At 44.0% G+C, this 27,838-nt stretch overlaps 1 protein-coding gene, 1 long non-coding RNA gene and 1 pseudogene across 8 annotated transcripts in view; 2 read left to right on the top strand and 1 right to left on the bottom strand.

Moving 5' to 3' along the window:
* Nucleotides 1-27,743, bottom strand: LOC146186543 (uncharacterized). Of its 6 annotated transcripts, XR_014708129.1 has the most exons (9): nucleotides 27,527-27,743; nucleotides 10,111-10,247; nucleotides 9,813-10,017; nucleotides 9,664-9,748; nucleotides 6,674-6,823; nucleotides 805-833; nucleotides 537-710; nucleotides 373-441; nucleotides 1-293 (listed from the first exon to the last, which is right to left on the bottom strand). XR_014708129.1 is itself a non-coding variant. In XM_084607248.1 (7 exons), exons 3-6 carry the CDS (start codon nucleotides 9,890-9,892, stop codon nucleotides 397-399), a joined length of 360 nt encoding a protein of 119 aa, XP_084463374.1. In that variant the 5' UTR covers nucleotides 9,893-10,017; nucleotides 10,111-10,247; nucleotides 27,527-27,743; the 3' UTR covers nucleotides 1-293; nucleotides 373-396. The 6 variants fall into 6 exon arrangements, 2 of the variants coding, with proteins under 2 accessions (XP_084463374.1, XP_084463373.1); XR_014708130.1 differs by lacking the exon at nucleotides 805-833 and having other exon boundaries at nucleotides 27,527-27,742; XR_014708131.1 differs by lacking the exons at nucleotides 805-833; nucleotides 9,664-9,748.
* LOC146186544 (uncharacterized) overlaps nucleotides 19,421-27,838 on the top strand; it is a 35,630-nt gene continuing 27,212 nt past the window's right edge. For both annotated transcript variants that reach the window (XR_014708134.1, XR_014708133.1), the window contains exon 1: nucleotides 19,421-19,911. This is a non-coding gene — a long non-coding RNA (uncharacterized LOC146186544). The remainder of the gene's footprint in view (nucleotides 19,912-27,838) is intronic.
* LOC146186545 (uncharacterized) lies at nucleotides 21,760-25,170 on the top strand (annotated as a pseudogene).

The following is a 27,838-nucleotide window of genomic DNA, read 5'->3' on the forward strand; positions in this document are numbered from 1 at the left end:
TATAAAAAATTGTTTATTTTTCCAGTCAAACTTAACTCACTGTTTAGAGCAAAAACTGCTCGCATGACAAGTGGGGTCAAGGCTGTTTACCGTACCCCTCAGAAATGTTCCAACAGTAGGAACATATTCTTAATTTTTCCAGAGTATTTAATGTTTAACACCCAATACATCTCGATTAGTGTGCTAACACCTGCTACAATATCCATAACTTCTATCTTCAGGCCTTCAAATGCAGCACATACTTCAGTGGCCTCGTACGGTGCTTCACTTATGATGAGAGAAGGGTAGGAATCCTGTAATAATAATGAGATCAAAAAACGTCAAGGCCCTTCAAGCAGTTGAGCCATAGAGAAAATAAAGAATGCTCCTTACTGCTCAGGAAGGATGCTTGCTCTTTTAACAGGTGCGGTAAAAGTTGAAGTGCCCCAACAGCAAAACAATCTGTACACAAGGAGAACATAATTCAGAGAACCATTCAATTCCAAAAATGCAAAAAAAAAAAGCAATCTGGACTAGGAAGAACTCTCCATACATACATTTCTTTGCAGTGCTCTCGGCCTTTTCAATTGCCTTCTGCATCTCAGCAAAGATCACCTTTGCAGGGCAGTATGCTTTTGCCAGCTGGATGCACTTTTTTCCATATTTATTAATAACTTCTAGAATAAGTGGCTCAAAATCCACGTCTGTTATGGCTTTAGCTCCCAACGAAGCTGGAAATTTATTATGCAAAGACAGTCATCAGTAACACATTGTGCAGTTTCAAATTTGACAATTCTAAGAAGGAAAAGCAGGAGCTTATCTAACCTATTTGTTCCAGTACACAGACATTTCTTCTCCAAGAAAAATCTAAAATTGTACGAACATTTACTCCTCTAAATCACATAGCAGTGTCAGTTTAAACTCTGATGTCATTACAATTGTCCCCGGCTCCTCCCAACAATCCACTTTAAGAATACAACTTTAAAATACATCACAAATAAAAGGGGCAAGAATCTATCTCCTTACATGACACTTGTCCTGATAAATATTTTATCATTACTTCTGAGAAACACTTTGGCTGTTATGGAGCCCCTTAATGTGAGCGTGTTCAGATATGGACTGCAATCGAATTACCATGAACATTTTTTTATGAAATTTTTTAACACAATAAAAAATATAATTGATTTAAAGAATGAACCATCACTTTGCAAGATATGAAGCTTCCTCGAAAAAAAAGAACTGGTTATCGCAAGGGTGGAAAACAGTAATTTTACATTTAATAAATAGCAAGTTCAAAGCCTTACTGTATGCACATTAAAATTAAGGCAAAAGCCTTTGATGCCCCATCGTTGTCGACAGAAGGTTGCCAGCAGAGGTGACAGGCTTTGGAGAGCGAGTTAAAAATAAATTATAAACCATGTCCCCACCAGGAATCAAACTTCTATCCCTTCGATCCCAGTGCTTTACCAACTACGCCACGCCCCAGATCATGAAACACTCTTCATAATTCCCCTTGTCTACTGTGAGGATGACAACGGGATTCCACGAATGAAAGATACAGCGCCTTTCCTTTCCTGCAAACGAATTATAGAATGCCAGTGAACGTTGATTTGTTCAATGAAATGCTGGTTGTGTTCGACAAAGTCTCCTCTGATAGGCCTGAGGCAGGTAGGTCACCGCCGCTTGCGGCGGGGGCTAGCCTGCCACCGAATTTTTATCTGTTGTAGGCTGCCATTGCACCCGCCACCGCTTCGGTGGTGGACAAGGGCTGTTATTGCGGCGCGCGTCTTTCTCTCAGTCTTCCTTTTCTTCTCTATTTTCTCTTCTGTCTGCCCAAGACAGCGGAGGTGGCTCAGCTACAGGGCCAGTAGCAGGCCCGTGCATTTTCTATTCCTTCTTCCTACAGCCACAACAAGGGGCGCGCGATGTACCGTCATGGCAGATCATGACGACACAAGGCGATTCATGCATATATAAGGCTGACTCCACCGGGTCTCCGATCCAGGCGTCCGTGAGTTGCCTTTCATTTACTGTTTCCTAGAACGCCGCACCAGATAGCAAACAGAAGCAAACCCAGATGTCTTGGAGGCATTAGCACATCAGGCATCAGCGGTGTTTGAAATTGATTTACAGGATAGAAAAGGCGCAGTATCTGTCACAATTCTCCGCAGACACATGTACCACGCTGAAAAGGAAGGAGGGAAGGTGGGGGTGAAAGAGATGGAGAGAGAAAGAGGTGCAGTAGCGAAGGGCTATGATCCACCGTGCTATAATGGCTTTCGCATCATCGCACTTTAGTGGTCTAAGGTGACCTCTACAATTTTTTGCACATCAGTATTTAGTCATTATTATACAACTAGAATATTATAAAACCATTTTTATCGCAGTTTTTTTTGGGGGGGAAACAGCAACGAAGTTCTCTCACAGAGCTAAGCACTGCACAAGCTAATATTCAGCCCTTCATTTGCAGATGTAAAATTCTTATTGCTTGATCTTTTTTTGAGTATCCTACAGGTCCTGTTCACTTCTGGAAAAATTGAGTTTTAGACCAGTAAGGTTTTGTGTACACAATTTAAAAATATGCCAAAATAAAAAACATTGGGCAACTGATTTGAAAACAGAAACTATTACCTTTCATTTTTAATAATTCGCCCTGAATATTCCTCGTTACATCATTACTGTGCAGCTCCGAAAAGTGTTGCATTATTTTGTTGAAATTTAAAAAGAATAGAAAACTGAGCCTGGTTTTTTGCATGGACTTGCATGGACTTGTTGAGGACCATCTCCTAAAAGAAGAGGCTTTATGCAGTGGTGAAAGTGGGGATAACTTTTACAGAATAGTGATCAGGTTCATGTTTAGCTTTCTACAGTAATATTGTATTCAAAGCTAGAAACTTTCATGTAGAAATCTAACAATGTCAGCTGCATCAATTCCAGCTTTCATCATGTTTTTAGCTATATCACATATTTCGTGGCAATTTAGACAAGAACATCTCTCTAATGAGCGGCTCCCAGCACAAGGAGATGCCAAGCTGGACAGCAGCCACAGGTTACTTGGCACGATGCCGAATATGATAGCACTATGTGTGTTGCTGCCACACAGAGGTTAACTCCCATCGTCATCAGGTAGCAAGATACTACTTTCCTTAACCGGTGGAAGTTCTGTTTAAGGAATGACTTTTTGAGCTATAACCCCATCAGAGAAAAATCTGATAAAGGAAACAATCTAGTCAGGAACTCGCAATTTTGCCTGAAATAAAAGGCATGACTCACTAAATAAAAAAAGAAGATTCAGTGGAACAACCTCACTGCAGCTTCCAGAATGTAGGGCTGAAAACTTTTTTTGTGGTGTGCATACATGTGCCGAGAACAAACTGTACATTTTATGTTATATGGATTTTTTTCCTGACTAGTTATCCACAGAGGGAATATATTTAAAAGACTAACATTCTTTTCGAGATACTTATTCCTGTTGGTTCCAATGTGCTAAATTTATAAATTAGGTACGCCTCCCTATATTTTCTACCTCTTGAACATTTATAACGTGACTTGAGAATAAATAATTTATTTCATCAAAGTTATTGCCATTCTGGTTGAAATACTGGGAAACTGCTTTCGGGATGTTTTTGCCTGTATCTGCCCAATGGCCTTTTAGCTCTATATTCATTGATTGCACTGTTTCTACAATGTGTTGTTTATGACAGGAGGAGCATTCTAGAGGGAGCAACATTTGGCTTTGTGCAATTAAAGCCCGACTTTATGGGAAAAGTGAAATTGCTTGCAGTACTTCTGACCATGGTGTATTTGGAAATTATTGCATGTCTCGTCTAAGTTGAGAGCAAAAATATGATTCTGTTGGATGCTTCTTCTCGAGTTTAGAATGTACTAGGAAATCTCTGAGGTTTGTGTTATGTTTGTATGTTACCCTTAGTGCCTCCAGGAATATTTTCTTCAGGCGTTCGTTGAACGTTAGCATGGAGGGTATTTCCGCTGAATAGTGCTTATGTTTAGAAGGGCATTGGAGTTTGGAAGGGATTGGAGTATTTGCCCTCCCAATAATAAGCTATATTTTGTGGGAATACCACAGCAATGGAGTTTGGAGGGCATCAAAGTATTCACTTCAATGCCCTTCTAAACATAAACAATATTCTGCGGAAATACCACTCCATGCTAACGTGTAACGAACGCCTGAAGAAAATATTCCCGGAAGCGCCAAGGTTAACATACAAATGTAACACCAACCTCAGAGATTTCCTAGTACATTCTAAACTCGACAACAAATACCCAACACAACGACACCCTTGCTCTCAACCCAGACGAGACATGCAATAATTTACAAAAACTCCATAGTCGGAAGTACTGCAAGCAATTTCACTTTTCACATAAAGTAGGGCTTCAATTGCACATCGCCAAATGTTGCTACCTTCTAGAATGCTCCTTCTGTCATAAACAGTACATTGGAGAAACAGCGCAATCAATGAACATAGGGCTAAAAGGCCATTGGGCAGCCACAGGTAAAAACATCCCGAAAGCAGTTTCCCAGCATTTCAACCAGAATGGCCATAACTTTGATGAAATTAAATTATTTATTCTCAAGTCATGCTATAAATCTTCAACAGATAGAAAATATAGGGAGGCGCGCCTAATTCAAAAATTTAGCACATTGGAACCAACATGAAATAATATCTCTAAAGGAACATTTTAAGGTCTCTAAAATATATTCCCTCTGTGGATAATGAGTCAGGAAAAGAAATCCCATATAGCATTAATTGTACAGGTTGTTCACAGCACATGTATACTCTCCCCCCCTCCCCCCCCCCTGCAATAGCATAAGCTGCATGTGTTTATCTAGACATGTTTCCATCTTATCACTTCTTTCTTTGGTTCCCCCTTGAATCCTTTCTTCAGATAATGTCAGGCTTGGCAGGTGTGGTTTACTCTGATTTGTTTTTTTTTTTTTTTTTTCGTTGTCCTTCCCTAATACTCCTGGAAAGCTCTTGATAACTATTCCCCTGCAGCTGCATTGTTTACCAGGTCCCTTTGAAATGCCTGTCCCTTTTCAGGAAACAGGCATCAGCACTGAATCTCTTTTAGACACTGACTCATCATCTACCTCACATTGCAGTTTTTCTTCCTGCTGCTACCTTTTACTTTCTTTTTCAGATCCGGGATCACTGGTTCCAGGTTCATAAAAATTCACGCCTCCCCCCCCTCCCCCCCTCAAGAGTTATTTCACTTCTTGATCTGCTTTTTTCTCCCCCTCCCTCCCTCACGGCTTTTGTTCTTTGGAAACAAAAGTGCATTTAAACCCCACATCAGTGATGACCGTGTTGCTCAGGCGAAGACAAGTCCCTTGTCGAAACATTGGCTCAGATTGTGAACCGAGGTTCCACCTCAACCCTTGTTCAGTGCCCTTTCATATCTCATGGTAACAGGACATTTGTAACGCCTATCTCAGCACTTTTTGTGACCCATGAGTCTATGACACAGCACTTTGTGAGCCAATTATTGCTTAAATGCATCGCAGAGCACTGCATACAAGAGGCAAATTCAAACACAGCAGTTAGGCACAGAGATACCATATTGCCGTCACCGATGGGTAGAGCTAGGCTATGACCTAGCCCCGCTATAATGTCATGTAGCTGAAGAAAGCACATGACTTTTGCTGAAAAAAAAAAAATGTGCAAGCAAGTGGAGGAATGGAGCCTCTGGCTCTTGGGTCATGAGATAGGAACACACAGATGCAGGCTTGTATTGCTTGGAAACAAGCAGTGCTTTATATGTATGCCATATGGTCTATCAAGACAAGGCTAGTGAAAGCATAAAGTTGCTGCAATAATTCATTTTGTCAATGCTATGCATGCAAAGTCGTATAAAAGATGCCATTGACCGATCATTGTATCAGCATGATTATAAGGGGTCACCTTGGCACACATTGCCGAGATTCTGCTTGTGATCCATGCCTGGTAAACAAAGGTTTATTTTAGCAAAGAACGAAGAATAGAGAATGTAGATGACACATTTAAGAGTTTGAAATAAGGAAACACATGCTTAGATCTCCATTGCTTTATCAGACAGAGAAGGCTATGCTCAGGGAGGGCTAATGCATTCCTTTCTTGTGTCTATGTCAAGTGGATTTTGGTTGTCTTGGGACAACATTCATCAGGCCATTGTTATACTAATCTATATTGTTCTTTTAATAGAAGGCACTTCAGCAACAACCTCTCGGCTGCTTTTTCTGTGTGCAGCCTTATTGAACTGGGTCCAGACTAAGCATTAAATATCAAGTCGTACAAAATCTAGTTCCTTTAAACTTTGAATTTACTGTACAATGCGGAATCAGGTGTGCTGGCATTCTTTTCCTCATATGTTTCATGAAGCGCTCGATTGGCAGTCTGTAGCTTTTAGTTTACTTTTGTTTGCAGTCATGCCTGCCTGTTATTCAACTGTAATAAGAAAACATGAAGGTTTTCTTGCTTTTATGAAAGAAGGGTTTTGTAAGGGCCAATAATACATTGATTGCATGAGGAGGCAGGGTCCGTAAACTTCTCTCCATGTTCCCTCATGTCCAGTGATAGTCAAACTCAACCTCAAAGACATGCAAGTCTCATATCCAATTATTAGGCTCAAAGAGACCAAACTTATATAAATCTAAATGCTTTTAGCACTGATTTACGGCGAGGGTTTTGCTCACCACGTGGCACTGCTTCTTTGCTACTGTGCAGTCTTCAGAATTCCTTTTTCTTTTTCCGAACTTCTTCCTTGCCTTTTGCACAGGAGGCTCGGCACTCAGAGATTTTCTTATGTTGCCCATCTTATATTTAAATGCAGCTTTCCAGGCATCCTGTGAATAAACATAACTCAGCATTATGAATGTAAAACAAAGGAAATAAGCTTTCTTGAACTACTCCAATGGCCGCTAGTAGCAAATACAAATTTTGTCTGCAGAAAAGGCATGCAGAAAGGTGTAGGCATTACTACTTCCTGTGCAGTGGTCACTCGTGCTTACTTCAGAACACAAGAGCAGTGCTGGGTTTTTCTAGCCAGAGCAGATATGCATTAGTCATGGGCACACCAGCCCTCCTTGTCAGTGCTGCACTTAAGTTTTTGTTCCCTCAACTCAAAGATGTTTGCAAAGCAAACAGTGCGGTGTTGGTTAAGGCTAATGTCCAGAAGAGACAAGCTCTGGACTTAATAATTGCACTGCAGCTTGTACACCCCCAATTAAGAAACTGTTCTTCATGGAAGACGTGCAACAGATTGATGCCCTACAAGAATGCTGGAAAGTAAGCTATATACATGGACAAGATTCTAATGGAAGTCTGATTATTATGGGAGTATGGTGCATTAGCATCGACAGCACTGAAGTTGTATAAAAAAAAAAGCACTCCAGATAATGTATTGCCTGAAAAAAAAATGAGCTAGCAGGCAAAAAAGATATGCTAATACCCAGGTAGCACCGAACATTAGAATAATGTTATAAATTTATTATCAAAGTTGCCTGGATGTTAGCATCGACAGCACTGAAGTAGTATAAAAAAAAGCACTCCAGATACTGTATTGCCTGAAAAAAAAAAATTGAGCTAGCAGGCAAAAAAGAAAAAAGTGATATGCTGATACCCAGGTAGCACCAAACATTAGAATAATGTTATAAATTTGTTATCAAAGTTGCCTGGATGTTGCTTAGCATTCTGTGACATAAAAATAACATTAGTAAAACATTAAAAAAAAAGCATTTTACTCATATTGACTTTTCAATGTTATGATAATGTTATTCAATGTTTATGTTGCATTGTAAAAATTGTTTTATTAGAAACAAATGTTGCTCTAATATTGTCTCCTAAATGTTAAAGTGATATTTGGATCATGGCTTTAAAACAACATGGCATATATATTTCAAACACTGAGTCCCAGAACTTTTGCCCTTTTTCTTCCAGTAACCATGTTTTTTTCAATAACACTTCTTTGCAAATAGAGCTTTAAAATTATGCCCACCATAGAATGCAAGCACAGTCCTAATATTTTGCAAGAAAGTATTGCTTATTATCCATTCGCCACTATCGCTCATGGAACACCCGTCGGCGATGGATATAAAAGGTTGACTCTATGCTATTTGTTCAGAGGTGAGTGTAGGAATGGTGCTGTATTGTTGTCTTTGTAAAGTGTGGAAGCTGTGTACCATCACGAGCAGTGGGCTCACATACTCGTGCAAGGTTGCTCTACTTTTTCACGAATGTTACATTTATGTTGCATAAATATTAGATTTATGTTGTTTAAATGTTTATGGAAACCTTATACCAGTATTTATATGTAACATTGCTAAAACATTAGAAAAAAAAAGGACATTAACAACATCAAAATAATGTTGCTCTAATGTTTCGGTGCTACCTGGGTAGCTCGACTATTCATGCTGTACTTAGGCGAAAGTAGAGAAGAAATGCAACAGTGTTGAGACCAGGATATGGCCTCAAACCTGCATGCTACCTGCCGAGCCCTTTACTAATCACTTTACCAAACAAAATCTTTTTCTCTGCACTTGGAATATTCGAATCGCACAATAGAAAATATCCCGTTCATCTTTCTTTTTTGCTCCATCTCTTTTATACACTTTTGGGACACTTTTTCCTGAATATTGACACTGATAATGCTGGATTTTTTTGGCGCAAGGGCATCGGGTTACAAGATGTGCTACGCATCAGTTTTTAAAAGGTGTTAAAGCAGTCATCTTGGTCTTTCCAGTTGTGATGTATGGATGCGAGAGTTGGACTGTGAAAAAGGCTGACCGCCGAAGAATTGACGCGTTTTAATTGTGGTGCTGGCGGAGACTCTTGAGAGTTCCTTGGAGTGCCAGAAGATCAAATCAGTCGATATTGTCGACCATAAACCCTGACTGCTCATTGGAGGGTCAAATTCTAAAGTTAAAGCTCAGCTACTTTGGTCATCTGATGAGAAGAGAGGAGTTGCTGGAGAAAGATTTGATGTTGGGAAAGGTTGAGGGTCACCGAAGAAAGGGTAGGCAGCGAACGCGATGGTTAGAGGGCATCCTCGAGGTGCTGCAGATGAAGTTATGTGATGTTAGGAAGATAGTGAGAGACCGCAAAGCGTGGCGTGATATGGTCCATAGGGTCACGAAGAGTCAGACACGACTGAACGACTGAACTGAAAGCAGTCATCGTTATAAAAGAGGCTAGATGAAATTTTTAAAAGGTGGTAATGCAACCATGTGTATAGATTTATTTCTGTACTAGAACTGTAAAAAAAATTCTAGTAATAGGTTGTACTAGAATTGTGAAAGAATGATTTTTGTATGCTTCAAAAAAGTGGAGACACCTCATTGACTGTGCTTGTCTAGAAGTGCAAGCATCTGACAGCTAGAATTCACGTTCAGCCTTCTCTTTGCCAATGAGGAGAGAATAGAGAATCGCATGTAAGGAACCTACTTAGAAATCTAAAAACCCTGTCCAATGAAAACATGCATTAAACTTAAAATTAATTATGGGTACATTACTATTTTAATAATGTACAGCTCTAACAAATTTAGCCTTATTTCTTTCTCGAGAGTCAAACAAATAATCAGTATGTGGACAAACGAGATGTGGGCCCCACATTTCATGCATTATGATGCTGGTGTATGAATGCTGATAATGTTTTCTACTAGCAAGCAAGGCTTTTTCAAGTACTTACATATCCAATGCTAATCATGTCTCTGAGGACCGGATACTTAAATACAAGGGCATTAGCAGCTGTCTCGTAGAGTCGTCCAGGATACCTGTGAACACCATGCAGGTGAAGCAGCTCCTAGATTCAGGCACACAAGACCAGGTAATACTTACAAATCCACAGTTAGCAAATGTGTTGTGATCCAGGCGACTATACGACTTTTCGTGCACCTTGATATTTCCCCTGCATTCATTCTTTCAATCTCTGCTTTGATGTCTAATGGGATAGCTGAGAGCTCATACTCTTAACAATTATGCTGCTGCTGGTGGTTAAACTGGCTGCATCCGGGAGCCAACAGCAATGGATTCACAAGGTGTGCTGAAAACAAACATAGTAAAGAAATCGAAGCAATATAAGCCTCCTGACTCCAAAACTTCACATGTAATAGTTTCAGCAAAAGTTTTGACTTACCCAGTTTCGGGCAGCAAGCTTTCCTCATCCACACTTGAAGCACCATTGTTTTTGACAACAAGATTTATTTTGTCCCCGTCGCAAAATGTGTAGTCCTCTGCAATCTCCACATATTCTTCAAAACGGGAGTGGTAGACCTATAAGTTTGAGCATAAATCGGTAGCCACCAACATAAGAAAAACAATGCAAACATAACTAATTTCTAATTCCATAATAAATCAATAAAACTTCCCTGCTTCCTGTTTCAAACATATCAAGGTAGACCAAAGAAGCCTAATGTTTCTACTTCACATTATATGCAAGTCAGTATATAGTAACTGCTGCGATTCTACAAATGGCAAAAAAACTGCGGTATTGCCAGCCTTACTACACAGATAGCACAGTTGGGGAAGAGTGCTACTCCATTTAATAGAAAATAATTTGAGCTTGATTCAGAAGAAATGTTGCATGCAGAGTGCATTATTTTCACCTGTATTTTCCACCCATTTCAAACTGTACCAGTCACAAATAATGCTTTAGTTGTGGGGTGCAGCATAAGAGTTCTTTTCACTTGGAACTAATGCAAAAACGAATTGTCTAAAGATACGTCCGACGTACCCATTCGATTCTCGTAAATATACGTACGGCAGACGTCGATATATACATTCAAACGCGTATGTCCGTATTTCGCTTGCTACGCGCGAATGAATCTTATCCTCGATGATATCAACTGTAGCCGCGACTCTCGATGAGATGCTACGAACAGTTCGCCCATTCTAACATAGATCACGGTCTTCACTCAGGATTGTGTACGGCAAGCATCGCTTGTCACGCACATAGCTGCAGGCGATGCGACGTACCGCACAAGCTGGCATCGAAATACGCACATTCGTGAGCAGCTTTCTCTTCTCAAAACTATCACCTCGATCTGCCTGAGCATTTACGCTGTCTTAGGTCCTGCATCGACTTCCGAAAATCGAGTGCCGGCACAACACACACACCCCGCCGTGCAGAATATTCGGTCAATAGTATCATAGTATGTACGCTGTATGATGAAATGCCATGCTCATTCCTCACATGCAGACCAATGCCTCCTGAAGAACATGCCTGAAGCGTCCGCTCGATTTACGATTTGAATGATATGGGATCACCGATCGCTCGGCTGCACCGCGCAATGATCCTCCGTGCACGCATTGGATGTGTGTGGCCTGGGGAACGACGGATGCGCCACGGACTTGCCACCAGTGACGTGTGTGACGGCTGTGGCGCGGTAGAAACTCTCGAGGATCTTCTGCACTGCGCCGCGCTAGCCGAACCACGACGTGAGTTGCTGGCGGCTTACAGAGCGCAAGGGTAGCGCCGGACCAGCGTAGCTGTGCTCCTGTGGCCGCCGGGCAGTGCGCGCGTCCGCGAGCGAACACACGTGAGCCTGTGTGAGTATATCGAACAGGCGGGCTTGATGACCCACCTATTTCACCTCGCCAGATAGTGCGCGCTGTGACTAAACGCTCCGCGTGTGCTATTTCGCACAATAACGGCCGATCGCTCACGACAGCCGTGCGTTTTCTACAGTGCGCCAGTGCGTGCGTTGTGAACAGTTGCCTGGACGCAGAGCTATTGCGGAGGCCCGCCCGATGTGCCGAGTGCTCAGTGACCTAAGACATTTGCGGGTTGGTATGGAGGCGCCACTGCTCCGGAACAAGTAGCGCCACCTCCCGCCGGCGCACCCATATGTGGTATGTCTGCTCGTCGAAGAGAGGCGGCGGAGTGAACGCGAAGTCTACTCTTCTCGGCAGAAACCTTGTGAGAAAACTTTTATCGGTCATTTCCTGCCTCGTGTCACACGCGTACATAACAGACACATGTACCATGTGTGCGTGTTGAAAAATAAACCAAAAACAAAGCGAAGAAAGCCGCTACCCATTCATGCCGTCTGGTAGAAGGCCGCAGGCGCTTTGGGCGCAGCGCATCGTCGGCGCGCGAGCGCTTCTGCTGGCGGCTCTACGGTTTTTTTTTTTTTTTTCCTTTGAAGTAGGAATTCGGAACCCGAACAATATGGCACTTTGAAAGTAAAGACATAAATAAAACAAAAACTAAGCCAGTGTGCAATGCGCAGCACTGGCTTTTCCCCTCGGTGGCAGTGTATGTGGAAACGGCATGCTAGACCCCCCAGAAGCGACAACCGAGAGCTGGGCTCCGTTGGTCAATAGAAAGGTTCTTAATAAAAAAAAAAAAATAAAAAAAAATCACGTCTTCCCCAGGACGGGACGAGCAGGCTGTATATGGAGATGTACCCTAAGGCGTCGGGCCTTGCGTGCACGTGCTTTTTCGGCGCTCGGCAGTTCTACCGTAGTTTTTATTTTCTACTCGATGCGTCGAAATAAGTGGTGACGGTTCAGTGCGCGGAAAAACAGCCATAGCTAAGCAAGCTCCACAGCGCGTGCTGTTCGGGGGATTTCGCGTGATCGGGAATGTTGAGACTTGATTTAAGAATAACTGCTTGGTGCGCGGTCAGAAACTGTACGAAGCCAGCACGTGCGTGGAGTGCGCGGGGAACTTCACAGTGCAGAAGGGCCCGCGGATATCTTCAGAAAATGCGCTAACGAAATGAAAACCGCCTTCTACGACATCAGCTTGGAGGTAAGTTTTATTCGGCCCTTTCGGCGTCTCTTCACCGCATATTTAATTCTTTTTTTTTTGTATGTAGTTGTTGGCAAACCCACGCAATATCACGGATGCCAGTTGCATCTGCAAGGCCGGGTGCCACTGTTAACGATGCGACACATCGCTCTCGTATGATTTCCAAAGAAACCGCAAAAAAAAAAAAAAACTACTTGATTTTCGATTGCCTCCCGACGGTTTTTTTATATATATATATATATATATATATATATAACTATTATGACACCCATAAACACAACAGCAGATCGAGCTGTTAGTTTAAAAGGACGTTTTCTCTTTGCGGGGAGCCATGAACGTGTGTCAAGTCAGCAAGCGCGCACTCCTGCAATGTGCTTCGCTCTCCATGTCGTGCTTCTACGTCTTTTACGTCAGGCTAGGCTTCCCAAAAGCGAGCACCGAGAACAGCTGGAAACTATCATTAGGAAGTCGTTAGAAAAAAAAAAAAAAAAAGCTCTCATTGGGCAGGAAGGCTCCGCGCTCTCTACAACACAGGCTGTGTCCGAAGACCTGCCAGCGCTGGTTACAACAACTTTTAGTAGTTGTTACAACTTTTAGAGCTCGAGTTGGGTCCAGAAGTAAAAAAAAAAAAAAAAAAAAAAAAGACCCATTTTTTTTTTTTGTGTGTTTTTCGCGTGTTGCGCGCTCGATACAAACAAGCGATCGCTCGTGCATGCTTGAAAGAAACCTAGCGTCAAGTACTGTACAAAAAAAAAAAAAAAGAAAAGTGGGAAATGCGCAGCCGAAACGAAAAGCAATGGGTGCGATATGAGATTCGAAATGACTAAGTAAGTACAGGCCCTTGTTTTAGTCGCTGTTTATTTTTTATTCTTACGGGGAACCAAAAGGAAATCGGAACACAGCGTCGGCGCTACCCACGGTTGCGGATCCAGACAGCGGCGCCTCCCAGACGGCGCCACATGCTCGGCCAAAGCTGCAGCGCACCAGGCCTATACTGTACCATAGTGTATATATTTCTTTTATTTTTACCTACCCTTTTCTTTCTCCCTATCGCTCACCTCTTTGATTTCCTCAACCTTTTCCTCGCTATCCCTTTATTTCCGCCGCCCCGGTTCAGGTGCTTCAGATACCAGATAGCAGATACCGCCAGGCTGGCAAACATATTTTCTTTCCTTTTGTATATACAATAAATAACCACTACCACTACCCTCAGCCACGTATTTGTGTCGACGTCGGACGTGACGTCATAAAACCAGAAATTGACGTGTTTGTACGTGACAGAGCCGAATAAACAAGTGAAAATAATCAAAAAGAGGTGGCCTAACCTGCATTAGGCGCAAACTACAGTGAACTTGTAGCGCAAACAGAAACGAACCGGAAAATATTCCGTACTTGCAGTAATTAATTTTCTTATTTAACATATTATACAGCCTATATTGGTTATTTAAGGTACATATCTAACCCAACTGCCAACTTCCAACGTTAAAATGTTAAGAAAAAAAAAAAGCGGTTTTATTGAGTGAAAATTCGTTATGCCACGGCCTCCGAGATCCACTCCGCGCGCGCGAGGGTAATCTCGGAGGCCATAGCTATGCATGTATTGTTACGAAAAGCATTCAGAGATGGCGACACCACCAAAGACTGAGATCATGGAAAGCACGCGGCTGGAATGTCCTCGCCTCTGCCTTCGCCTTCAGTTCAGTTCAGTCGTGTCCGGCTCTTCGTGACCCTATGGACCATATTACGCCACGCTTTCCGGTCTCTCACTATCTTCCTAACATCACATAACTTCATCTGCAGCGCCTTACGCACAAGCAAAGCTTTTGCTGCCGCCACCCGCCTGTTTGCTTTTGTATTGTGGACGCGGTCCCCCTTCTACACGCATGCCGCGTGTGGGGAAAGCGGACCGGACCGCCGGCGCCGGCTTTGCTAGACCCTCGAAGGTCAACATGCTGCCGGGTGATTCACCCTTCGTTCTGGCCCGTAACGAGCACCCAAATGACACCTCTTTCTCTCTCTCTCTTTTTTTTTTTTTTTTTTTTTTTTTTTTTTTTTTTACATTGCGACTTTGTGCAGTGCGAAAGGCAGTCTCGCTTATCTTATCCGCTGATGCGACAAAGAGCGCCCGAAGAAGCACTCAGGATTTGACTCGGGCATTGTTCTCAGAGCGGGCAAGCCAGAAGCTCCCCTTTCCTCCGACGCCGGGTCTTCAGCATAGCGGCTGGATGATCTTTCCCTTTCCATATCGTTGCTCGAGGTAGTAAACACGGGTGGCGTGTGGCAATGCACTGTGGAAAGGATTTAACAAGCAGCGTGGATAGGGCGGCGGTGTGCGGGAGACAAGTGGGAAGAAAGTCTCCCGACAGGAAAGGTTTCGACATCCTCACCAGAGAAATAGTTTCACCGTGCTCTTTGTTTGTTGTAATTTGTATTGCTAGTGGGGCCCTGGGTTAGAGCTGAGGCCAACCCACGTGAGTGTGCCCATCTAGCATATTTCCTCATTGGACAACTGATGTGTGAGGTCGGCCTCTGAAAATGACCACCCCTATTTCTTTGTTTTGTGAAGGTATAAAACGAGACGTGATCCAAGAGAGTCCAGTCTGAGCTGGGGCTCCATGCGTAGGCCTGTAACGCGGCTGTTCTGCTTAGGCTCTAACCAGTTAGGTCGAAGAGCAAAGTAGCGCAGAGCGTCGTTTTTGTAAATTCATTTCTACTTTCTAGTTTTTACTCTATGTGTATATGTCATGCTGTAAATATCTAACCAACCATCATCACCTTCAAGTACGCCTCCTCGTCTTCTCCGCACCGAACTACATGACTGGAAGGGTTTAAAGAAGCTTCCGAAAAGGAAAGAACAACATAAATTCTACTGTCACCATATCACTGCATCCCTCTAGCTTGTATAAGAGAGCGACCTGCTCTCTACCTAAAACGTTACACTTTGAAAAAGTAATCTTTTAATTACAGAATTGCATAAAAACGTAATCGATTACAAGTAATCAATTACTTGTAAGGCGTTACATACAAGGCTGCATGCATGCCTGTGGGACTATTTCACTTCGTCTTTCTTATGCTTTCCGGTGTTTCTTTTCCAGTACCTTGCTTTGAACGAAACAGTATCCGTGAGCGGCTGGCGCTGAGTTAGACGGACCTCACAATGATACAAATGAATAACGGAGGCTGCCTTGAACTACACGACTTCACTTCATTCCTCTCCTCCTGTATTTATTTATTTATTATTTTTTTTCTTCCTGTGCGCAGTGCGCGGTTTCGGTGCTGCGGCAAAATGTGCTGAACTTTGAGGTCTTTGATGATCGAGCCATCCGTCACTCACTGCAAGACGATCAATGCGTAAGCTTAATAATTAATTCGTCCATTCAAAACGCTTTTTGCATATCTAGAGTATACGGTGGCTGAATAGCGCAATAACGTAGATTTTTTTCTATATTTTACGGGCTTCTTTAAAAGGCAAGAAAAGCTAAAACAAAATGATATATGCTGGTAAAAAACAACCAACTAAATTGGCTGTTTCTTAAGTCCTTCTACCATTTAACGAAGCACACTTGGTCACGAAGTAAGCAAAAAAAAAATAATTTAGGTAATCATCTAATTACGCGGCGTAAAAACAAATACTCTGAAATTACGGAAAAATATGCCGTGCACCTGCGATCAACCGCTTGTTTTAAATCCTTGGTTCAAGTTGCTTGAAGGCGCTGTAGATTAAGCTGTAAAGAGAGGCCGACAACGGTCGAACGCTCATTCATACCGGACATGTATGTTTACCGGTATAGCAACCACCATAAATCTAGCGAGGCTATACTCACATCCGCGGAAAACGGCAGTATATTTCAGGGGGAGAAACGAATTCATACTCCCCCTTTTACAAACACACGCATATCTTAAGCATATCTTTGGTAGGAAGGGGGGGGGGGGGGGGGGCATGTTGCGGACTTAATTCGATGCGTAACCAACGGGCTGCACTTAAAAATTTTAACCAACAACTAGCTACCAGCTTTAGAAGGAGGGTCGGTCAATATGACTGCTAATGGTGCAGTTATACAATATATGTAAAAAATTACATTAAAACTTAAATTACATTAATTAAAACTATTTTTCTGGAATTTGTAAAAAAAAATTTGTTTTTGATTTCGGCAGGACACTTCACGTTTCGTTGGAGCCTCTGATTCATCAGCACTGACAAACTGCCAGGAGGGAGGGAGGTGAGCTTGACGTCGGATTATGTGTGTGTGTGCGGGGGGGGGGGGGGGGGGGGGGGGCATATACTTCGCTATGATGTTAGACCTTGAAGTGCCGTCTTCTCGAGCGACTGTTTCAAGTACAGCACCCATAATTCTGATATCACATATGTGCATAAACATGGGTATATGTTTATACATACTCGCCCATCTTTCTAACTTACTGCATAAACATATATTTACTAAGATATATCCATAAGTTAGAATTCGGTCAATTAGCCTTTCTGCACAGCAGTAGTTTTATGCCTGGACAAACACTGCTCAAAGCGAGAAGGCTCTGAGTAGGCCGTAAGGTGTAACTCAGGGGCTGAACTGTTCCTAATTTGAAACTTCAATCTCTAAGCACTGATTGAATTGTGCAAAACATATCTTTTTCTCCCGTTTTCTCTGTTTTTTTTTCTTTTTTTTTTTTACAGCGGCGAAAAAGGCTCAGTATTTCTAGCATGCATGCCACAACTAGATCATTATGAGTAGATCACAGCAAGGCAACTATACTGGTCTTTTGAATTTGGTACCGTGCTTGTGAGTTCTGAAGCAGTGCCAGACAAGTCGTTGCAGACTGGGAGGCTGGACATCAGTAAGTAAAAAACCTACTTAGCCAAGCGCCATCGGCTAGCATATCGTGCTGTCGCTGGCTGTCGCGTACCTCCCCCACAGGATGCATATATAAGGATATTAGTGGAAGCATAGAGGGCAACCATAAATTCAAAGCTATCGAATAAAAAATGGAAGTCATATTCTCGCCACCGCCGCGGTTGTTCGGCTGTTCCATCGCCGCCGTCAGCACGCGGACGATATATGATTCATGGTGTAACGAGCAGGACAACTAATTTTTAGAGCTAACTTTTATATTCATGCTTTTTGTATGGCCTGATCCTTTAATTTCGACTCTTTTATTTTTTGTTACAGCTTCCTTACAACTCCGCTCTTAATATAATTCAACTATTTACGTGTTAATTACTGCTACATATACACTGTCTGCTGGTTCCAATAACCAGACCAATATATGATCTATGTCATGTTTGACAGCACAGAGACATCATCAATTTCAACGATGACAAAAAAAAAAAACCCTTCAATTTTAGGGAATATATATCGAAGGAAACGAAAAGTTATATTTTAAAATAAACACCGAAAGATGTATGCCGTATTAAAAAAAAAAAGGAAAAATAGTCCCACCCATATTAGTAGTAAATTTTATTGGTTCTCAGGTATTTCAGCCCACGCAATCCCAGAGAGGTAACGGTAAGATCTGGGCCACATATGACCTGGGTTACTGCGGTTTTAGCTGCCCAGAGGGCTCGGACAAAGTTCACGTTTTCCACATCACACATATAAATTTATGCCCCCCCCCCCCCGACACACACACACACACACACACACACACACACACACACACACACACACACACACACACACACACACACACACACACACACACACACACACACACACACACACACACACACACACACACACACAAACAAACACACACACACACACACACACACACACACACACACACACACACACACACACACACACACACACACACACACACACACACACACCAAGAAAGAATTTCCTGCAGAAGAAAAAAAAAAAGACATCAACCACGCACGCATCATTAAACACGCGCACGCAAGTATAAAGTCACCGTTTCGCTGGCTTTCCGTCCGAGTCTCGCCCTCGCTTCTGTCTTTTGGAGCCCAATGCCCTGCTGGCTAGCCCTGCCCCAGGGAGAGAAGTATTACTAGCCACGTTGTCAAGGGCCGTCTGCCGGGATCGCCAGGCAAGCCAGCGCATGGCTAAAAGCGAAGGGATCGCATTCTCTTCGCGGCCTATTTTCCCTTCAACAGAGTCCCTTCCTCCTCCCTGTACCTTCTCTGCCGCTTGTTTATTGAGCTCATTTCCTTGTGTATGTCTTCGACCTTCGGCATGTCAGGAGAGGGCGGTCTGAGGGCTGCAGAAAAGTTGGGGTGCAGTTTGCGCGCTTTTCTTTTCTCTCCCCAAAACACAGCAGCGGATGAGCGCGGTCGTGTTTCTCGGCGCCTGGGGCTGAGGAGCAAGGAGAGAGAGAGAGGGAGGGAGGGAAAAAAGAACACTCGTTGCTGTCAGGTGGTACAAGCGCGTTACAAGGCCAATCTACGGAGCGCTTTCATTCGTGGGCTGGGGAGCTCGGGGCTGAACGTTTTCTGTTCTAGACGCGGCGAAATGTGTCTGCATGACTTGTACCACTGCGCTGGCTGCGCATATCCGGATCGGAACTCCGTTGATCTGCCCCTGCCACTGCCCCGCTGCAAAGAGAGGGATTATTGTCATCATTATGCAAAGTATCATCATCAATAATCGGTGCGGGTGAATTTCCATTGAATTTCAGTGCGCACTCGCAGATGCTCGCAGCGCTGCTTTCGCTGCGGCGGCCGCTTCTTGTTGCGCCTGTGTCGCCTGTGTTGCCGTGTTTTGCATTGTGTCTGTGATGTCGTTCATTGTTTAACCGTTGCGGTACTGCTTAATTTATTTTGCCGCTTTCGCAATTGTGATGGTGATGTGGCTAAAGCTGTTGCGCAGTGCTTATGGCGAGTGTACGACGCGCTAGAAGACGTTTGAGCTGCACATCTGTGCTCCTGGCTACCAACGTCAGTGCAGAAGTGGAATTCGTGCTCACTGTGTGACGTCCGCTGTGTGCGATTTGTATGAAGCTCACTGAAGACCCTTCAGAAAGGCATACAGCATTGTATTTTTAGAGCTGTCAGAGCCAAGGCAACTGTTCGGGTAAACGGGCCGCTTGCTGCGGCAGTGTACAACTTGTTGACATACCAGGTTCGCCATCGTAGTAGCTTATTGAGGAATCTTCGGCACGGCAGAGCTGAATTGCATCTAGCGTCGTAATTTGTGGAGGTGCCAGAGTCATGCCGACTGCCAGGTAAGTGTGTTATTACGTGTTTTATTTGACTGTCAGTGCAGAGGTCGCAGCGAAGGAAGAGCCTGGCCGTTGTTGCCAGTGTATCAAAGGCACGTAAGCATCGCTTCTGCAGCAGTTTAGAAAAAAATGTCACTACCTACAACACGCGTTATATGTGCCTTTTAATTGCTATATCTGAAAGCGTGCTTTCGGAGAAATGGCCGCGGCTCCATGCACGGAGCTACAGAGCTACTATTCTGACATGACAGTTTCCTACTTCCTTAGATTTATTTTCCCACACGCCCACGAACTCATGCTGCATTTCAGTGAACATGTTTTGAAAGATGTTTTCTTGTCGTAAAGTACGGAGTTGATGGTTGCGGTTTCAGGCGTTTCACGTTTCGCTCCTGTTTACCTTTTGACATTTTATTTTTCTCCCGGCGGGTTTCATACCCGGTATCGTGGCGCCATCTGCAGAACATGCGGTGAACCGCTGTTCGATTGCCGATGTTATGGTGGCTAGAATATTCTAGTTCACTATAGGAGGTGAGAGCAAGGAGGTTTAAAAAAAACAAAAAAACTGCAGTTTATTTTGATATCTCCTTGCATGAAGGTAAGTTTTCCTTCCTGTATGGCTGAGAGCATCACAGCGGGCCGCGCCCGCGCATGCGTCGCAGTCATTCATGCTGCTAAGAGGTGGCGTGCGTGTCGCACGCCACTTTTGGGGATTCCGAGGGAATTTTCCAGCGACGTCGTCCGAAGCTAAGTGCGCTTTTATATTTATTGTTTAGTATTGAAAGCGTATTCTCCTGCATGAGTTAAAGCGCTAATTTCAAATCATAGGACCAGGGAAAGCGGAGGCAACCGATTTTCCCTAGGTAGTTGGGCGGGCTGCCTATGGGCGCTATGGGTCGCAAAGTTAAGGAAGAACTGGGGGGCGAGGAGCTGGCGCAATGTGACGAGTGCAAGCACTGGTGCTGCGTGGATGAAACTAGTTTTGATTACTTAGACGACGCGGGGAGACTAGTTTCTCGTGCAAGTTGTGTGTTAGGTATAAGGAGACCATTCGGAGGCTGGAAGGTGAATGGGCCGTTAAGATTCAGGAGCTCGGGAGGGACTTGAAGGTTGAGATGGAGAAAAGGATTGCGCTGGAGGCACAGGCTGGTTAGGATGGAAGGGGCGAAGACCGACCAGCCAGAGAAGATAGAGTTTCAGCTCAGGAAAAAACAAAAAAAGCGAGCCGAGCTGGAAGGTCAGGTGGAGGCGCTTATGACACTGGCAGCTAGAGACCCCGGGTCGCAGCAAAGTCAGGTGGAGGACGAGGCCAGCGTGAAGTCCCCCCAAGATGAATGAGATGGGAAGGAGGCGGACGGAAAAATCACCCAGTGGAGGTGTAGTGGCAAGAGGCGAAGGCAAACAGTAACGCGGCGGCGGTTCCACGATGCTACAGCGAGGTAGCAAAACAGTCTACGGGAGGGCGAATGACAAACCCCGAATCGCGTGAGCAGGGTGAAACGCCGCTACAACAGAAGGGCCAACGAAAGCGAACCGGGCGGCAGTTGGCGCAAGCTGGAGGTGAAAAGCTAGAACGTAGAAGTGTTCTGGTGGTGGGGGACTGTAGCGAGGTTTGGGGAGGCTGTCCTGGTCATCGTCCATGCTGGACTCAATAATGTCTTGAAGGGGACGAGCAGGAATCTCGGGAGGCAGTTAGAAGTAGGTGTAAATAAAATAAAGGAGGCCTCTGAGAAAGTGCAGGTGACTATATGCACAATCCCGGAAGTCGAAGGGCAGTCCAGCAGAACAGAGGAGAGAGTAGTCCAGGCCAACCGGGTCATTAGGAGCCTGAGCCGACGACTTGGGTACAACACAATGGAGATTAACAGGGATGTGTATGAGGCCGGCCTCCAACCGTTTGCACAAGAAGGCACCCACTACAGCCGGGCCACCGGTAGGAAGCAGGATAGGCCGCCAGGCAACAGCTTTTTTAGGAGGGCCCAGGGCCCTGAAGCTACCAGTGTAAACAGAGGCGGCCAGGAGGACGAACCTAGATCAGAGAAAGATGGAAGCTGTAGGAGAAGCAATAGGCATAAGCGCAAGAACCAAATCAATTCAGACGTAGGGTATATCAACATGCAAGGTGGCAGGAATAGGCTAAAATGGGAGGAAATAGAAGAGCAGCTAAGGCAGGAGAAGTTAATGGTTTATGGATTTGTGGAGACGCATCTTCGGGACATGAAGCAACCACCCTGTAACCCTGATTATGCATGGGAATACTGCAACAGAACAGAGGGCAGCAGAAAGGGAGGGGGAATTTGGGCATTCGTCCATAAAAGTACAAATTGGCAAAGAGTCAAACAGGAATGCAAGGAATATTTATGGCTAGAAGGAAAAGTGGCAGGGGAGCAAACACTCCTTTGCTTTGTATACCTGCGGACAGGAGCAACCGCCAAAGAGGAAGACAAAATAATGGTATATGTATAGCAGGTGACATTAATGAGCTAGGAAAAGGATGCGAGATAATTATAGTAGGGGATATGAATGCTCATACACAAGATATGGATGGATACACAGACTCGACAGGTACCATGCTGCTGGATATGTGTGAAAGACACGACTTAGTTGTCTGTAACAGTACTGAGAAGTGTGACGGGGTCATAACGCGGGAGGTAGGGAGTCTGCATTCGACAATAGATTATGCGATAATGTCACACAGGATGTACGATAGGCTAGGGGTCATGAACATAGATGAACATGGCACCAGGAGTCTAGGCAGTGATCACAAACATATCAAGCTGAGTTTTGGAATAAAAACTAATGCAGGAATGAAGCATGATGACCAGCCAGATGGGATCTTTTACTCAAATAGCAGCAAATGGAAACAGCAAGCAACCAAATTGAAGCAGTAATCTCTGAGCATAATAAAGCAGAGTGGACATACACAAAGTTAATGTTACTGTTTGAGCTAGAGCTGGCTAAGGTGCGAGTTGGGAAAAAAAGGACAAGACGAAAACCAAAAGGCTGGTAGGCTGGGGAGGTTAAGAAGGCCATAGAGAAACACCAGGAAGCCTCCAGGAAACACAGATATTCTAAGCTTAGGGGAGAACCAGAAGCAGGCATTGAGAGAAAACGGGATAAATACATAAAATGTAGAAGGGAGGCATCCTACTTATTCAATGAGAAAATTAGAAGATAGGGGTCCCAGTGGTTGTCAGAAGTAAACAAAAAGGATAAAAATGCAGCTGAGAAATTCTGGCAACATCTGAATTCCCTTAGTAATAAGTCTAGCCTAGAGCAGAGATCTATTGTTACAGATCAAGGCATCCGGCTAGAAGGGGAAAAGGCAATAGAACGTATACGACTAATGATGTCAGAAAAGTTTAAAGAACAAAGAAATGTCGTAGGTGCCTTAGTAGAGCAGGATAGACCGGCTAGTGCAATTGTTTCAATTGGACAAATAGAGTGGGAAAGGGACGAGTAGCACAGCAGTACCAAGTAGCACATCAGCAGGCCCAGATGATATTCCTATTATGTTCTTAAAGACATTGGGCCCAAAGTCTAAGGAAACATTAAAAGAGGTGATGAGCATAATGTTAATGGATGGCAAAGTTCCTGATGAATGGAGACTAAGTAGAATGAGCATGATATATAAGGGAAAGGGAAAGGGGGACAAAGCTGACATAAGCAACTACTGTCCCATTACAGTAACATCAGTGGTCTACAGAGTGGTGATGCAGATTATAAAGGACAGACTGCAGGCATGGGTAGAGAGCAAAGGGGTGCTAGGAGAGCTGCATAATGGTTTTTGGAAACAAAGGAGCTGAGAGGACAATCTGTTCTCATTGATACAGTGTATTGAGGTAGCAGGAAAGGAACACAGACCCCTATGGCTAGCTTTTCTGGATATCAAAGGAGCCTATGACAGTGTACTTCAAGAAAACTTATGGAGTATTCTGGATGTGCACGGTGTGGAAAGTGGAGTAACCAATCTTTTAAAGATATTTATAAGGATAGCCAGGCGCTAATAAAATGGGGGAAAAAAGGTGTCGAAGCCTGTAGAGGTAAAGAGGGGGCTTAGACAAGGATGTCCTCTGTCACCTTTGTTGTTCATGCTCTACCTGCAAGGATTAGAGGCTAAACTAGAGGTGAGTGGAATCGGCTTCAACCTTTCCTTATACAAGCAAGGATAATGTATCCAACAGTCATTACCAGGACTAATGTATGCAGATTATATAGTACTGATAGCTGACAACAGGGTAGATTTGTAGGAGTTGATATATATCTGCAGTACAGAGGAAGATAAGTTAGGTCTGCAGTTTAGCAAGGAAAAATCAGTCATGATTTTTAATGATAATGAGGTCGGCGAACATAGGATACAGGAGGACAGGCTGGAAGTAATGAATAAGTACAAGTATCTTGAGGTGTGGATAAATAATGGAGCTGAATATCTAACGGAGCATGAAAAATATGTGGCAGCTAAGGGAAGCAGAAACGCAGCTCTCATGAAAAACGGCACTGTGGAATTAAAATAGGTATGAAGTGGTGCGAGATCAGAGGTCCTGTGTATGAGATCAGAGGTCCGAGCATGGTTGGAAATTAAGCAGCGCGGGGTAGATATGCTTGCTTTTGGCGCTCATAGGAATGCGCCAAACCAGGGTGTGCAGGGTGGCCTGGGATGGTCTTCTTTTGAAAGCAGGGAAGCTGGGAGCAAGATAGAGCAACGATTGAGAAAAATGGGAGAAAAGCGGTGGGCTAGGAAGTCTTCAGCTACCTGTACATGAGGAATGTTGACACAAGATGGAGAAGGCGGACAAGAAAATTGGCAAGCAAACATTTGGACAGCAGTAGGGGGACCAGCCAGGAATTATCAGTTAAGAAAAAGGTCAAAGAAACAGAGAGGGGCCTGTGGAAAGCAGGGATGGAGACCAAATCAGCATTGGAAATGTATAGAACTTTCAAGCAGGAAATAGCCAAAGAAAACATTTACGATAATTCTAGGGGGCAGCTCATTGCTGTTCAAGACTAGGACAGGAGTTTTGCGGACGTACCGAGTCAAGCACCAAGAGATAGACACGCTGTTGCGGTGTGTGTGGGGAGAATGAGGAAACGGCTGAACACTTAATAATTTCCTGTAAAAGGATCCGCCCTATAATTCAAGGCAATGGGGCAGATTTAGCTAAAGCATTGGGGTTTAAGGATAATGGAGGGAAAATGGACTTTAAAAGGGTAGAAATAACCAAACGAAGGTTAGCTGATTGGTGGCTGAAATCAAGGCAAGAATAGGTACAAATTATATTACTATTCACGGCTAGGTGGCCTGTGACGTCGCCGTCCGATTCAAAGGGCTCAGCCTTATCCATCCATCCATCCATCTGGACCTTTCGCCGGAGCAAGGCGGCGACCCTCGCATCCTCCTTGCCGTGCTCCCTTCTACCCAATTCTCTTTCTGTTTGTTTATTGTTTCCTTATTGTCTCTCTCTCTTTCTTTTTTTTTTATCTTTGGCCTGTGCACCAGTTCTAGTGCCGACCCGTTTGAAAAGGTATGGCCCCGTTCATAATCATCATCAGATGTGTCTTGGCGGCTTGCAAGTTTGCTTCATCACTGCACTCGCGCATGTCCTGATCGGGGTTTGCTCATTGGGTTTTTAGCAGTCAGTTTTTTTTTTTAATTTATTCCGGTGCCCTTTGTAAATTTAATATGTTTTGAGCACATGGGCGACAACGGAGAAACCATGGAGTTTTTAAAGGGAGAAACGTTTTAGTTGCCAAAAGTATTGATTTGCTCCTGGGTGCGTCGATCGTGGTCAGGATACACCTCCGCCATAAACAAGAGCAATAAGAAACTCTACTTCCACAAGCGACGAAGGAAGACAGATGTTTGACAGCGTTTAGTATTTACCACACATGCAGGGCTCCACGTTACGATTGCTATATTCCAGTAATTCTTCCCGATTACCTGGCAGCAAACCTTTGTTACAAGTATACATATACGACCCCTCGTATGAGCCATATATGATCGATCAGAAAAGTTCTGTACCCGCGGAAAAATATTCGAGAGAAATGGTCGCCCTATTCCGTTACAGAATTCCTGCTTTGAGGCCAGTGAAGTGTTTCATTTTGTAGTTTATAGCGAAAAGGTTCCACGTCCAATGGTAATGTCTTCGTTCATAAAGAACCGCATAGCTACCTGCTAGCAGTGATTTAAAGACGGAGAAATCCAGTCAAAACTTGATCGGCACTCACAGGTAAATTACAGTTCGATGCCTGAATGATCTATGTACGCAATTGAGTCGTTTGCATCACCGCTGTGTTAAGATAAGCTAAACGCGGCTCATAGCTGAAGCACTGCTGTCTTTAGCTAGCCGTATACTTGCATGCAAAATAACCTTACCTGAAAAAAAAAAAAAAAAAAAAAAAAAAAAGTTGATGAATGGAGGACTGCTCTCTACGCAAGATCGTCTGAAATTGTAAAGTTCGCAATTTCTCGACAAATATATAGGCTAAAGGCGAAGAGCGTAATAGATTTCATATATACTTTGGCAATTAAGGAATGGTTAAGATATAATCATGGTTGGGAGTGAAAAACACAGCACAACTGTTATTTGATGTTCTATGCTTTTATGGGGTCGCTTTTATTTTATTTATTTTTTGTGTGTGTGTGTGTGAGTAAGCAGCACTTATACGTGAGACACTCGGTGTAAGCAGCACTTATACGTGAGACACCCGGTCGGCAAAAGACACGTCACTGCATGTTAAGGAACAACAGGAGATTAAAACAGGTCGAAATTTTCTGAGGCCTCTGCTACGGCCTGATCTCACGTCGCTTAAAACAAAACTACACCGAAATGCGGGATCAAGGAGGAATGCGTTATCCTGCAACAAGTGGCTGCGATTTTTGATGAGCAAAAATAGCTAGAAATAAAGGGTCATTTCCTTGCAAGAGCCTCAAGTCAGTGTCGATCATAATTAAGGGCCGGCTCGTGCGTCTGCGTTTGCATATAATGCTCCGTTTATTGTCCTTTTGGTTAGATTGATTGGTCACGCCTGCGATTAGCATTTTATATCCCTGTCTTGTGCTAGCGTCATAGATTCAGCCCATGCTGCTCAAACAAAATCAAAACTGTCTCGCACGCGGAGCGCGCCGCACGCGCAAAGGTGTAGCGCGGGTCGGCGAGAGCGATTGAATTGGCAACAGCAGCGCCACCGCTGCTGGCATGATCGCTTGCTCCACTCCGCGCCGGCCGTTGCTCTCACCGCTCTCACCTCCCATTCTAGCCACCATACCGATGACTTTGTTTGCTTGACAACCCGGTGTTTTGAAATCGCTTATTCGCCTATCCTTGCATTTCATTTCCTGAATTTAGCAGAGCTGATACGCTTGGTAGTGCAACACTGTTTAAAAATGCAGGACGTGCTCGTTTGAGCAATCGCTGCAGCCGCCCTACGACGGGGAGGCTGCGGATCAGCTGTGTAAAGCTCTTGTAAACATGTCTAGCCCAGTATTAATCGAATAAACTGGCATTCACACTAGCTACAGCCAGGATCTTGCTAGGTTTTCGCTATCTTGCATTAGATAGGGTGAGGCATGAATAAAAAGTGATAAACTCCTCCTATACGGATTGCATGGCTTCGTTCTCACCGTGATGGACTCTTCTCTCGCCCTCTTGATTGTCGCTGTGAGCGAGTATCCCTTGCGTATTGGTTAACTAAATGAGACCAGTAAACCACGGGTACATGTCTGGGAGTGCGAGAAAGCTTACTTTTGCAAGCCTAGTACAGTCGAACTCTGGTATGCGTACGGGCGAAGCGCCTAGGGAGCCTAAATATGTTGCTCCCTAGATGCGCCCCTAGATGCGCCTACCTAAGGGCGCCGCCATATCTGAAGCGGCTTCGCTTGTTGCTATTTTTATTGTACATATATCCTAATTGTTACGGTAGATTATTGTAGGTG

This window comes from Amblyomma maculatum, chromosome 6, assembly GCF_055883805.1.
Source record: "Amblyomma maculatum isolate TAMU_Amacu chromosome 6, ASM5588380v1, whole genome shotgun sequence".
In the NCBI taxonomy this organism is placed as follows: domain Eukaryota; kingdom Metazoa; phylum Arthropoda; class Arachnida; order Ixodida; family Ixodidae; genus Amblyomma; species Amblyomma maculatum.